General features: G+C 48.7%; 1 protein-coding gene across 2 annotated transcripts; it reads right to left on the bottom strand.

Moving 5' to 3' along the window:
• Nucleotides 1-40: 40 nt before the first annotated feature.
• On the bottom strand, nt 41-14,170 carry LOC132455021 (serine/threonine-protein kinase 38-like). 2 transcript variants are annotated; one of them, XM_060048716.1, is made up of 14 exons: nt 13,816-14,170; nt 10,956-11,098; nt 9,814-9,865; nt 9,436-9,558; nt 8,436-8,519; nt 7,469-7,592; nt 6,237-6,391; nt 5,641-5,743; nt 5,482-5,543; nt 4,937-5,054; nt 4,231-4,354; nt 3,434-3,529; nt 3,048-3,139; nt 41-2,732 (listed from the first exon to the last, which is right to left on the bottom strand). In XM_060048716.1, exons 2-14 carry the CDS (start codon nt 11,084-11,086, stop codon nt 2,605-2,607), a joined length of 1,392 nt encoding a protein of 463 aa, XP_059904699.1. In that variant the 5' UTR covers nt 11,087-11,098; nt 13,816-14,170; the 3' UTR covers nt 41-2,604. The 2 variants fall into 2 exon arrangements, 1 of the variants encoding a protein (XP_059904699.1); XR_009525061.1 differs by lacking the exons at nt 41-2,732; nt 3,048-3,139 and adding an exon at nt 3,174-3,312 and having other exon boundaries at nt 3,371-3,529.
• Nucleotides 14,171-14,337: the final 167 nt, after the last annotated feature.

Raw genomic sequence — 14,337 nt, 5'->3', positions numbered from 1 at the left:
CTCGAACAATCCATACGCGGTATAATGTTTGCAGTAGGTCTTCTATCATTAACAACGTCTAACACATGCACCTGCATACGATGAGTCGGTGAAATGTGTCTATTAGAATCTTTTTTTTTTGTTGAGGTTGCCAGGTTTGCACGGTGTCCCCTCTTTACAAGCTTTTTAGAAGCTTCCACCCACTGCTTAGTAAGGCTTTGCCTTTCTGCTAAGCCTGCATTCATTCTAGAACAGCATAGGATCTGGAACATAAATAAAATAAACTTCATTGAGGAACTCTGTTAATACGCGTAGTAACTTATGGTGGCGAGAGACTGTTTGGCCCAGTTATACGTTTTAGTCCCACTGGATGTAAAACTATACATTAATGGTTTTGACCACATCTTCCTAATAATAAAAAGGAAAACAAAAACAAAAAAAAGGTACAGACTATGGATCCCAAAGGTGTAAGTCAGCCTCTTTGAGATAATAATCGTCCAAGATGGGGTAAGCAGGATTGACACGTGACCAAGTAAAATTTTACCTAACCACAACGCCAAAGCCTCAGCTGATGGTCTCTCTCTCACCCACCCACACACACACACACACACACCCACACCCACCCACAGGTGAACACCTCACCTGCCCCGGGCTTCAAACAACGCCAATACCATCTTCTTCTTCATTCTTCACAAAGTCAAACGGCGGTTCTCTCTGATTACGGTAAATGCAAACAAAAACACAGTTTCTCTAGAGCGTACTCGATTCAAAACGCATGCAATCCAGGCCATACTGCTCCAGATTGGTCACTGCGCCTCCTCAAACGTTTCCAACAGGGTGCGGCTATAGTGCAGCCAGCGGGACCCGATTGGCGGCCCTGCGTTCATTCATTCAGCCTCTCGCTCCTCCTCCTATAATACACACAACACCAATTCACTCTCCAACCTCTCTCCAACTGGGACTCGCATCACACACACGCACACACAAACACACACATGTCCGACCACACTCCTATTCTGAAGTAAAGGTAGTTTTAAGGAAACAGTAATACGCACCCATAGCATAATAGGCTTACCCTGAACCTGACCCCCCCCCCCCTTCCCCTCCCCCCCCCCCCCCCCCTCCCCCCTCCCCCACCACCCTCACCCAGCTCTCTCCTCCAGGTAGCTCAATGCAGACAGCCAATGGGATGCGCCCTATCAGAAGCGGGAGCATACAGAGGAAGTGAACAGTGAAACAGCAGCGCACCAAATCGATTTTCCAATCCTATGAAACGTTGTTACGGGAGGAAATCATCCAAGCGAGAACGTTTGGGTGCACAACGGAGTGAGGAACTACGCTTCGATGCTATTTTCTGCAACTACCACCCTAAGATATCCATCTTCCAGTAGAGCAGGCCGTGAGCCTGTAGGGGGGGGGGGGGGGGGGGGGGGGGGGGGGGGGTCACCATGACAATTCTTTGGTCAGTAGTTCGAGGTGGTTCTACGCGTTGCTGTCAGTTTCACAGATGAAAGTATGAGACTTATTTAACATCCGGAGGCGTAGGGGGGATTGAAGCAGTGACAGAGTTAGAGGGGGGGGGGGGGAATCCTTAGCCACTCGATTAACACTATCGGTTACCATCAGTTACATTTAAGATTCAGTATTTACTCTTAAAAGGCACTTTGCATGTTTTTTATTGAGCTAGGAGTGTGATTGACTCTTGCGAAGATTATACACACAGACTATATTTTTCAAACATGTAGAAAATTGTTTTGCAAGCAGGAAGGATCCCGTCAACGGTTGTTTTGAAACAGGAAGGAACCGGTAGAATATTACCTTTGAAACAGGAAGGAACCTGGACACCCTTATTTTGAAACAGGAAGGAACCTGGACACTCTTATTTTGAAACCGGAAGGAACCTGGAAACTATTATTTTGAAACAGAAAGCAACCGAGATACTATTATTTGGAAACATTAAGGTGACCTGTCGACTATTACTTTGAAACAGGAAGGAACCTGGATGTTTATTCTGAATTGGCGAGGTCTACCCGGTAACCATGAGAAGCAGAGCCAACCCTGATCCTGATTGGTGCGTGACGGCGATGAGGTTGGAATGTTTCTCCCTTGACACAAATCAAACCGATTCGACCAAGGGTCGATATTGGCAACAACAACACTTTTGACAACCCGACGAAACGTCAAACGCACCGAAGCTAAACCTCCGCATCAGAAGGGTCAGTTTGTCTCAAAGAAGGTCTTCCTTTTCTGAGACAAAATAAGAACAACCCTTACATCTTTTAACGTACAGCTTTTCTGGGGGTCAACCCCTCCGCCCCGCCGAGGCTTCACCGTCTGCGTTTACATGCGGCGGCGCTGAACAATCACAAAAGGGAGACCCGGGCCTGCGACGGACGCCATGGTTGGCCCCTAAAAACTAAACAAAACCAGGGCGGGGCATCTGCACTCCTGAAATGCGAGCGAGGGATGCGACTAGTCTAGGGCGGAGAATGGTCGTCGGAGACGTCGGGGATAAGATTGCGGTCAGCACCAGCGAAGGGGGGCCGACCAGCCCCCAGAACCCTGTGTCCGTGGTAAGTCTGTGTTCCCTGGGGGTGGGAGGGCGGGGGTGAGTCGGGCGGTGCTTTAAGCCTTCCCGGCCTTCATGTAGTTTGGGATGGTGCCGCGCTGGGTGAGACCCTCGAAGCGCTTGTAGGTGTAGTTGAGGAACACCCAGTCCTTGGACTTGAAGTCCGGCTCCGTCACGTTGGTTGCTTAAAGAAACAACGACAAAAAGCGGGAAGTTACGGGATGCTATGAATCCGGTCGCCTCAAGGGGGCGCCAGACTCCAGGTGAATAACCTGAATGCAACCAGCTTTCCAATACAACTTGCCCCAACTTTGAGTTTCTTCTGATAATAATAAGAAACTACAGAATTGTTTTTAAATATTGTGGTTATTATTAAACATTTAAATCAGAGACTACTTTTTAAAACATAAAAAAAAGAGCTTGTATCCTGTTCCGTGGATTTAACTTGGTAATGAATGATTCGGTGAACGAATGCGGACGGTGAGGTGTGTGAACGCACCAGGCTGGAGGATGTCGGACTCAGGGAACTCGTCAAAGTTCGACGTGTCGTCGATGCTTTTGATCTCGATAGAGATGGCCGCCGGTCGCTCCCTGCGGACGATCAACCAGTTCATTTATAAAGAACGACAGAGATAACATGATTCAAATAATTCACGATGTAAGAACTCAGATACCAATTAAACTACTATGGTCTCATTGCCTAGTATGTTAATTCACAACTGCAGCATACTCTAACTTTAAAATACAACTGTAGCCTACTCTACCTTTAATCCACTACTATTGCCTAATCTAGCTTTAATTTAATGCTATTGTCTACTCTACCTTTAATTTAGTCATGTTACATACCCTAGCTTTAATTCACAACAGACAAGATGAACAGGTCACCTGATGTGTTCCCAGTCGACGGACTCAAAGAAGGCGTGACCCTTGATCTCCTCCACACTCACAGCGCCGACCCGGTTCTCTGCATCCGTGCAGTACCTGGGACCACAGAACCCCCCATCAGAACCCCTGGAGAACCAGACCCCAGAAGAACCAGAACCCCTAAGAGAACCAGAACCCCTCTAGACCCAGAACCCCTAAGAGAACCAGAACCCCTCGAGACCCAGAACCCCTAAGAGAACCAGAACCCCAGAAGAACCAGAACCCCTAAGAGAACCAGAACCCCAGAAGAACCAGAACCCCTAAGAGAACCAGAACCCCTCTAGACCCAGAACCAGAACCCCTAAGAGAACCAGAACCCCTCTAGACCCAGAACCCCTAAGAGAACCAGAACCCCAGGAGACCCAGAACCACTGGAGACCCAGAACCAGAACCCCTCTAGACCCAGAACCCCTAAGAGAGCCAGAACCCCAGGAGACCCAGAACCCCTGGAGACCCAGAACCACTGGAGACCCCGAACCAGAACCCCTCTAGACCCAGAACCCCTAAGAGAACCAGAACCCTAAGAGAACCAGAACCCCTCTAGACCCAGAACCCCTAAGAGAACCAGAACCCCTCTAGACCCAGAACCAGAACCCCTCGAGACCCAGAACCCTGGAGACTAGGAACCCCTGGAGACCAAGAACCCCTTTGAAGCAGAACCCCTCTAGACCCAGAACCAGAACCCCTGGAGACCCCGAACTCTTTGGACTAGTTCTGAAGGCCTGTTATTGTTTGTTAAACGTCACACACACACACACCTGAGGATCAGGTCCTTGGCTCTCTCTGAGATGGGGACTTCAGGAGGGAAGACCAGGGTCTCCTTCCAGTTCATCACCTTCCTGTAAGTCTCCTGGGGGGTCTCCGAGCAGAACGGGGGGTACCCTGCACACACACACACACACACACACACACACACACACACACACACACACACACACACACACACACACACACACACACACACACACACACACACACACACACACACACACACGATTAATCCTCAGATGTTGCTTCATCTATTGATGGCTCTGCTCCTCGTCAGTCATTCTGTTGATACTTTGGTATCTGAGGGATGCAGTCGTTATGTCTGGAGCATAACTGACCTGTCAAGGCTGAGACACTTCAGCCATGACTCAAGATAAGAAGTCTGGCGCTACTGTTTAGCTCTTAAAGCAAAAGATAAAATGTCTCTCCCTCCATCCCTCACCTTTCCTCCTTCTCTTGCTCTCCCCCTCTCCCTCCCTCCCTCTCCTTACCTCCCTCTCTCCCCCCCCCCCCTCTGCTTACCTCCCTCTCTCTCTCTCTCTCTCTCTCCTCCCTCCCTCTCCTTTCCTCCCTCTCCCTCTCCTCCCTCCCTCCTCTATTCATCCATCTCTCTCTCCCCCCCCCCCCCCCTCTCTCCTCCCTCTCTCCCCCCCTCTCTCCCTCTCTCCCCCCCACTCTCCCCCTCCCCCTCCTTACCGATGAGCATCTCGTACATGATGACCCCCAGCGACCACCAGTCACACAGCTTGTTGTAGCCCGTCTGCAGGAAGACCTCCGGGGCGATGTAGTCTGGGGTCCCCACCGTCGAGTAGGCCTGGAGGACGCAAGGAGAGGAGAGGAGGACACAAGGAGAGGAGAGGAGGAGACAAGGAGCAGAAGAGGAGAGGATGAGACAAGGAGAGGAGTGGAGGAGACAAGGAGAGAAGAGGAGGAGACAAGGAGAGGAGAGGAGGAGAGGAGAGGAGGAGACAAGAGGAGACGAGGACGCAAGGAGAGGACGCAAGGCGAGGACACGTGGGGAAGAGGAGAGGAGAGGAGGAGACAAGCAGACCAATGTCATCAGGATGACATTATTACCAACATAATAACGAACACTTCAATGCTCCTATGGTTCCAAAATGGAGCCATGTGACCTCATGGTTTACCAGCCCAATGTAACCCTGGTGAAAGACTGGAGACAGGAAGTCACTCAGCTCCACGATGCCCTTTCAAAGTAAAACGCTGAGAGAACGTTTTCTCACCAGTTGCCTCCGGTTCTTCTTCCAAGTCTCCGCTTTCCTCTTGGAGTTCATATTTTGAAAGGCTGTGGGTTTAATAACAGATAGTCAGCAAACGGTAAGAAACACGGTCCACACTTTTACCAAAGTACAAGCGCACAGCTCAGACTGGGTGGAACTCACAGAAGTCGCTGGGTGGGTTGTGGGTGAGGTTGCGGTAGAACTCGGTGCGGTGGGCTTTCTTGAGTCCGGTACACAGACCGAAGTCCGACAGCTTGACGTGGCCCTGGGGAGGTGGGAGGGGACAGGAAGAGCTTCAGCGCGTGGACGGTCGTAACATTCATTTACATCCTGTTACTTGTGAGCGTGTGCTAAAGCTTGCTACTGCCTCCGTCTTAACAACTGTATTCTACTCGCTACTCTCCATTCCGTCGGTTGTTTTCAATTTTCCAAATTCTAGGTTAGGATGTGCAGAGCAGAGCACATTTTCTTTATAGCTTCTCCAATTCTGATTGAATGTTTCGACTGCTCTCAGCCTGCATGTCGATTGGTTAGAAGCCTCTGGTAATGGCTCAGGTCCACAAAGAGGCAGCTTCTGAGCGCATTTCTGCAGTTGTTTCTAGCGAGGAGAGAGGGTATGCACAAAAGTGCTGGCATCGCCGCCCAATCACAGTGGAAGTCAAATGTCGTTCCTTCGAACCCTCGGTGTGTGTGAGCCCTTCCGGGGGTCCTGACCCGGACCCCCAGACCCCCTTGTGTGTGTGTGGGGGGGTCCTCACCCTGGAGTCAAGCAGCAGGTTGTCGGGCTTGATGTCGCGGTGGATGAAGCCCAGCTGGTGGATGGAGTCGATGGCCAGGACCGTCTCGGCGATGTAGAACTGGGTGGCCTCCTCCGACAGGGTGTCCTTCTTCATCAGCAGGGTCATCATGTCCCCTGGGGAGGAAGAGGAGGAGGAGGAGGACAATGGTGGTGGTGAAGAGGAAGATGAAGGTGAGGAGGAGGATAAAGAGGATGAGGAGGAGAATGATGGTGAGGAAGAGGAAGATGATGATGGTGATGATGAGGAAGATAGACAAAACATCTTAGAAAGAGTAGGACCTGCCTTTCATTCTCTGTCCATTCTTCAATATGTCGGCCGTAGTATTGATTGATTGAGATTGACTTGTGGCACATCATTTCTGCCTGTACTCTTATATCAACCGTTATATAAGCCGTTTAATTCGTTTCTAATTTTGTTTTCGTATTTGCACAGTTTCAAATTAAATCAGCATAACCCAAACCCATTCCAGCACCCTGAATAATTCAAAGTTCAAATTTGAAGTAATATTAATATTACAACTCTACACCCAACACAAACTAAATAAGCTACTTAAGACTGAGCGCCTGAGACATGAATGTTTCAGGGTCCATCTCTTGAGTTAACCCTGGAACATTCAGTTGCCAGATACAAGACAGATGCTGTGTTAGCTGCTGTGCTATGCCCTTGACGACAGCATAGCCCGGATTCACTGTAAACAGTTATCTATAGGCTACATTCAGTCAGTGGGGTGATGTGTTTGAGGCTGGGGGGGAAGGAGGCAGGACCAAAGACTGTTAGGGAGGGACTATACATCTTACAATAGGGGTGGCCCTCCAAACCTCCCATCCTCCTGGTAACATGCTGCCCCCTACCAGTTTGGAGTGTGGAGGACTGAATTCTTTCCCCTTAGAAACCACAACCCCTCTAGACCCAGAACCCCTCTAGACCCAGAACCCCTCTAGACCCAGAACCCCACACCTGACATGTGGACTAGTTCTGAAGGCCTGTTACAAAGCCTTCCCTGTATGACTCTGTTGTTGAACTTTACCTGAACACGCGCACACGCACGCGCACACGCACGCGCACACGCACACGCACGCGCACACGCACACGCACGCGCACACGCACACACACCCACACACACACACACTTCTCCCCTTTAGGAGGGGGCGGTCTCAGGTGCCGGGAGGAGACCTAGGCCAGGCGCTCACCTCCAGGCAGGAACTCCATGATGAGGTAGAGGTTCCTCTTGTCCTGGAAGCTGTAGAACATCTTCACCACCCAAGCCCCGTCCGCCTCCACCAGGATGTCTCGCTCCGCCCGGATGTGAGCCACCTGGGGGGGGGGGTAATGAATGGGGTGAGGAAGGAGAGGATGAGGAAGGAGGGGATGAGGAAGGAGAGTTATTCAGGGGCCGAAGAGTGTAGGGGTAGAAGTATTCAAGATTCAAGATGCTTTATTTATCCCGAGGGAAATTACTGTGCAACAGTTACAATACAAAGGTGGGAAAGTAATGCAGGGTTAGAGTCAAAATAGATAAAAAAAACGGTAATAGAAAACAATAAATATGAAATATGAATATATTCCGGACCCCTGCTAAAAAGGTACCGGGTTCGATCCCCGATGTCGATACAGCAGTGTAGGCGTACTTAAAAGGGGTGATGTCAAGCCTTTTCCTTACCTTAGTGACGTCACAATTGGGCGTGTCCACATAGATGTAGGCTGGATAGATCAGTCTACCAGCCTACACAGTGGACTGAAGCAAATGTTGCTCATCTGTCAAGCACACATCTAGGTGGACACGCCCACTTGTGAGGTTTTCAAAAGGGGCTTGTAAAGGCTAGTCACACTCGCACCGTTATATCAACCCTTTAAACAAGAAGCCTTATCTAGGTTTACTGTAAATCGCTTTGGATTAAAGTCTCTTCTGAATGAATGTGTAGAAAATAGTCTTTCTTTATGACGTCTCTTTGGCTTGGTTTGTGTACAAGCAAGCATTTATTACGGAGTCCATGGTGATGACGGAGGGTCAGACATGGTTCATTAGCATCTGTGCTGTAAGTCAACAGGCTCACACTCATCTCAGTAGAGTTGAATAAGGCCAGCAGTCCTTTTGGGCATTAAATAAGAACGAAGTCTTTTCTCATGCTGAGACGCATGAAAGAGGGATGTGCCCACCTGCTCCTTCTCCAGCATGTCGGCCTTCCTTAAGATCTTCATGGCGTAGATGTGTCCCGTGTCTTTCTTCTGCACCAGCCGCACCTGCAGGGGGCGCCGTTTGACCATCACATAGGTGGAGTGGCTTTAAGATCGCACTCATTTGTATCATTTACAATTAATACGGGACATTCAGGGGATACACGGATAAAGAAATTAACACTCTAGTTATTCTGCCGTAATGGATTCGAGTGTGGCCACTTTCATTTCCTTGTGCCTTTAAACACGGTGTGTGTGTAGGCAGATCTGAATAAATATGGTTATGTTGATCAGCGTAGGGTTAATACCAGGGTAAACAAACACCACATGTTTCTCTCTGGCCAGCCCGGTTACAGACCCATGTGTTTAACAGCCTTTAGCGCCAATGTAGAAAGAGACAGAGAGACAGAGAGACAAACAGACAAAGAGAGAGAGAGACAGACAGACAGACAGACAGACAGACAGACAGACAGACAGACAGACAGACAGACAGACAGACAGACAGACAGACAGAGACAGAGAGGTAGAGACAGAGAGAGTCTGAGAGAGAAGGACGAAATAAGGAGAACTTGGTTGCGAGTCTCGTTCCTGCCAGGGGTCATAGACACCAAATTAAGCCAATGCTTGTCATTAAAAATGGTTTAATGCTTTCATCAAACCTCAGCAGTTTACCAGATGTACTGAATATAAAGTGAATGTACCGAATATAAACTATAAAACTATAAAAAGGGGGACCAGGCATTTATGGCCAAATTTACTCTTGTTCAGTCTTAAAGCTTCTCCGGGATCTGTCTGTTAATTTCAGAAACTTGCTTGTGCATCACTTAGCATTTTTATAGTTGCTCTCATATAGATTTTATGATTTGATTTCTCCCTTCTTCGCTTGTAAGTCGTTTTGGGTAAGTGCATCTGACGAGGGACTTAAAGCAGCCGACCAAATGTGGACAGTGGAAGGGGGAGGGGCCTGTACGAAAACGGGTACCTCTCCAAACGCCCCGCGACCTATGACCTTCAGGGACTCAAAGTCGTCCAGGCCGAGACGCGTCCGCTTCAGCCGCAGGAACTCTGTCTCCTTACGGGCGTGCTGGGAGCGCCGCATCACCTTCTGTACCGTGGACACACAGACGCACGCACACACACACACACACAGAACCACGCACAGACGGACACACATACACAAACACATGCGCGCAAACACACAGAGGCACGCAAGCGCATACACACGCACGCACACAAATGCAAACATACACGCACACGCGCATACACAAACACACACACACACAGAAATAGCAGGTTGAATGTAAATAGTTGGCTCAAGATTTACATTCCCCGTCACGCTGTTGGAGCTGAATAGGTTTACCTCATCATCCAGTAAGCCTTCATCATCCATCACCTTCTCCAGCTTCTTCTGCCTGTGAAAATAAAATAAAAAATCTGTTAAAAGCTGTTAAGAAATGTTCATCACTTCTAGTACGTCATTCAGCCTGCGGTACTGCATCCACGGGACTATTTTTAGCCCAAGGTTCTAGTAGGAGGCTGGGACTCCGCTGCCGAAGTTCCCTAAAGTGCAGCGGTGTATAAAGTTTGACATTGCATATGCAGTGGTACTGTATTGTAGCCAATGCAGCCTTTGGCAGAGGCTCTAGATGAGATGGGATACGTCTACAGATGGCAGGGATCCGATGACAGGATGTACATGAAGGCAGACACTGATGTCGGTCGGCATAGGGAGGGGTCATCAGAGGACACCGGTGAGCCAGCTATAGGGGGGGGGAAGGTAGCGCTTAGCTATACGGTTAGCATCAGGGTCGCGGTTGGCAACACTCCGCTTTAGGATTAGCCACAAGGTAAGCTTTGAGATTACATATGGTTAGCTTTCAGGTAAGAAGCATAGGGTTAGCTATCTCCAGTTCGATGCTCAAGAGATTAGATCTAAGGTTACAGATCGTTAGATATGGTTATGGTCAGTGACTAGTTTGGAGTTGGTCAGGCGAAGGCCCTGAAGAAATTCCTCTGTTGTGTATGTACACTACTGACTAAGTTGAACGTTGCAACTCGATAAGGTAGGTAGGATGACGTTGCGGTTAAAGCAAGGCCAAAAGAGACAGAGACAAAGACAGGGAGACGGACAGAAAGAGAGAGTTTGCTTTGTTGATGTATATGTCACCATTATGTGTACCTTTTAATTTATAGTGATGAGTGCTGTATGAATGCTGGCTGTCTCTATGTTAGTTACATGCCTAGGGAGGGACTGCAGACGAAAAGTAGTTATTTTTGACCAATTCTGGCATATTTACATGGTGTATTTTAAACAACAATGTTCATAAATATGCATGGTCCCCATCAAAATAAACCAATAAATAAAAGGACCTGAGATGCATCCAGATAAATAACCCCTCAGTGAGAACCGTGAGCCGCTAGGAGGCTAGGACGCAAGGAGGCTAGGACGCTAGGAGGCTACCCCTCTCGTCTCGTCTCGCCGCGGGGTCCGGTGGCGCCCACCTCATCTCCCGCTCCTCATGCTGTGTGAGGAGGGTGCTGTAGAAGTTCTCCAGCGTCAGCTTGGCCACGGTCACGCGCTCCCGCGTGTGGTTGCTCATGGGCAGGGCGGCCGCCGTTGTGCCCCCCGTCATGGCCACGCTATCCTGGAACCAAACAAACAAACAAACAAACAAACAAACAAACAAACAAACAAACAAGCAAACAAGCAAACAGGTCAACAACCAGCAGCAAACACGCAATACAGCTAGCTACAACCCGACAGCCCGCGGAGGGGAAGGGAAGAGTCCGGAAGCTTCAGGCTGGTTTGAATCCCAAGGGCAGAGCAGCAAACTGTTTCCCACACGCGGACACTCAAGGGGGGCTTCACACTCCAGGTTTACAGAGGGTACTCCAATACCACAGTCCGTAATAGTGGTTTTGAGAGGCGTGTTTAAGGCGCAGAAGTAGTGTCAGGATTTACTGGATAATACTGTCGTCACAACACTACAAAATTTAGAAATGTTGTTATTAATTAATTTACCGCTTGATATCTGTTTCATCTTGTTAGAAAGTTTCAGACTTCAGTTTTTGTTTTGTGTTATTTACTGCAATATCATTTATACACCTATAACCCATCTGGCTTGCCGGTTAAAACACTTCAAAGCCTCTTTCTTCAGTGTTACCTTTAACGTAGTGACTGCAGTTAATGGGGTTAATGTAGTGTCTACGCACAAGGACAGCTTTATCTTGAGATTAAAACAAATACATTATAGATAAAAAAACATCATACAAGAGGAGAGACAATGGGCACATTGAGAAAGTAGAGCGTGGGAGCGAGAGACGGACAGACAAACCGCAAGAAGAGGAGGCGGTCAATCAAACCACAAAGACTTCCATCCTCACAGACAACACTTATTCATAAGTCTCAGGCTAAACCAGCAGTCATCAGGGAGCTCCCCACACAAGCAAAACACAGTATTGACGACAACACGCTAATGTGAGAAACACTCGTCTGAAAGCAGTCATTCAGGTGGGCCGGGGTGATGACCACCTCTGAAAACAGAGCATTACATCACCGCGGGCACAAAGGCTAGATTAGCCACGGCGGCAGAGATAAGCGAAGGCAGCCGACTGCAGATAGATAGCGCTGTTATGTCTACCCCTGCCCGCTCCCTCTCCCTCCAATTTCCCACCAATCACCGGGGGGCCCGCGACACTTCCTGACCCCCGGGTGGGCACTCATCACCCACTCCGTCTCTTGAAGTTCATGGACGTTTTTGTGGCGCCTCGGATTGGACTTCGTGACCGACCTCTTGACCCCTTGAGTGGGTGTGATGACTAAAGCGTCAACAGTTTCAGGGTTCCTGGAGAAGATTTACAGCCCGACAAGCTTTATGTCTCCCTAGAAGGGAAGCTAGATGCCACCCGTAAACAAGACCGAGACAACAGCCAACACGCAACTGAGAGCAGGACAGATGAAAGCATCTGGGATGTTCTCATGAATGGACTTGGTTTATACTAGGTAATGAAGAAGCGTTTTATTTTAGGAAATAGATGACAATGAAATCTTAAATTGAGGATATAGCATCCATTGAAGCACAGGTCTTTTTCATAATCTTAATAAGGTCTTAATAATTGTAAACATGAATGAGACCGCTGTGTTTACAATTATGTACCGTGTGCAGAGGCTATTGACCACTTACAGTGAGGTCAACAAGAGCGAGAGAGAGAGACACAGACAGACAGACAGACAGACAGACAGGGTAACCATACCAGACGCTAGTCAGACCAGACGCTAGTCAAACATTTCAAACATTCGCTCTGGTTCCTTGTTCATCTCTCACACACACACACACACACACACACACACACACACACACACACACACACCTCAAACTTCCAGGACCCTCTCAACTCATCGGACTGCATATATCCACACTCTTCGAAAATAGACAAGTTAGTCATTCTAACTTTACCACACAACCAGATAAACACTGGGGAATGCATTGAACGCTTTGTATTTTAAAGGTCCTCTGAAGTCTACGGAGGACCAAACACAGGCCTTACATGGGCAGCGCAGGAATGGCTCCTGTTCCCATGAGCCAAACCAGAGGCTGTAATTGTACTTGACTTTATTTAGTGTGATCATTAATAGTGTGTTTGGGGGGGTACCATTATAGTCGTCACACTGCGGCGACATGATATTTATACCAGACTCTGCAAACTTAGTTGACACGGGTGTCTCACAGTGAGACAGACGTCTAGTGATGATGATGTGATCAACCAGTTGGTCGCTTTGATTTGTCTAGTAGTATAGTCAATTCTTAGGTAACCCGTAATCAACACAAGGTGCTGTCATCATTAGGATATTACCAGCACATCTTTCTGAAAATACATTATATAGGGTGTGGAAATGTCCTCCATAAAGACGCATACACCGACCAGAGCACCAGGAGACAAGAACCCATGGCACTTATGACAAAATAAAGCATTTATCAAACAGTAAACACGGCGTCGGACACCAGCATGCAACTGGACTGGTTTATAAATAGAAACTGAATCACATGCATGTTAAACATGCACGTTATACATGCACGTTATGCACGAGTCACGACCACCAGCAAGTGATCATAAGCCACGTACGTCAGCGGCCAAAGCCCCTCCGACCCCGTTCATCACAAACCACGTCCCCTCACTGCAGGGGGCTTCAAACATCCTTCGGACAGAATACACAAGTTCCTGTAATTGGGCAGCGATTCCATTAGGAGGCATTCACTGTCTGCCGATTGACATTCCCCCTGCGTCCCTGCAACGCCGTCGAGACAACAAACACACCGACACACCGACAAACAACGCTGTGGGGACATGTCCTCAGTCCTACCTCCGTGTCCGGCTCCAGGGTCCCCGATTGGCTGGCAGCCAGCCCACCTTTTCAGTGGAAAAAAAATCTGAATTTGACCAATTTGAGGCAATTGTGTCCCGAGGAGGGGGTCCAGTCAGCGGCTAAAGCCAACCGCGCCACTGCCCAGTAAAATAGTCCATATTAGTTAGGAAAACGACGACTAGACATGGCTTATTGTCTGTGACAGCAAGCTGCCCTAAAACAATGTAATAATCTCTTTTGACCTCCTTTGGAAATACCCTGACCTCGAAATACGAGGCTTCTCTTCTCTAGAATAAAACGAACGCCGCTGCTGCTTCCTGGGAATGGATGCGCTCGGCAGACGCTCCTGCCACGCAAGAGCGTACATAGGATTGACAACGTACGACGCCAACGAGGGAAGAGAACAGGGAAAGCGACGCCACAGTCGGCCAATCAGGATGGAAGTTGAGGAACCATAAATCCGTCCAATATCCATTGAGAGGGCTCAGATCTCCCTTTGCGTTTGGAGACGCCTACTCT

Source organism: Gadus macrocephalus, chromosome 4 (assembly GCF_031168955.1).
Source record: "Gadus macrocephalus chromosome 4, ASM3116895v1".
Taxonomy (NCBI): domain Eukaryota; kingdom Metazoa; phylum Chordata; class Actinopteri; order Gadiformes; family Gadidae; genus Gadus; species Gadus macrocephalus.
Note: the sequence above shows the minus strand (reverse complement) of the source record. Positions and strands in the feature narration are given on the sequence as shown.

Excerpts from the sequence above, each read along its gene's own strand:
- LOC132455021 (XM_060048716.1), bottom strand. The coding sequence starts at position 11,086 with ATGACGGGGGGCACAACGGCGGCCGCCCTGCCCATGAGCAACCACACG. Across the intron at positions 6,392-7,468 it reads CATGGAGTTCCTGCCTGGAG|GGGACATGATGACCCTGCTG; the intron begins GTGAGCGCCTGG and ends CTTCCTCCCCAG. Across the intron at positions 5,055-5,481 it reads AGAAGAACCGGAGGCAACTG|GCCTACTCGACGGTGGGGAC; the intron begins GTGAGAAAACGT and ends TGCGTCCTCCAG.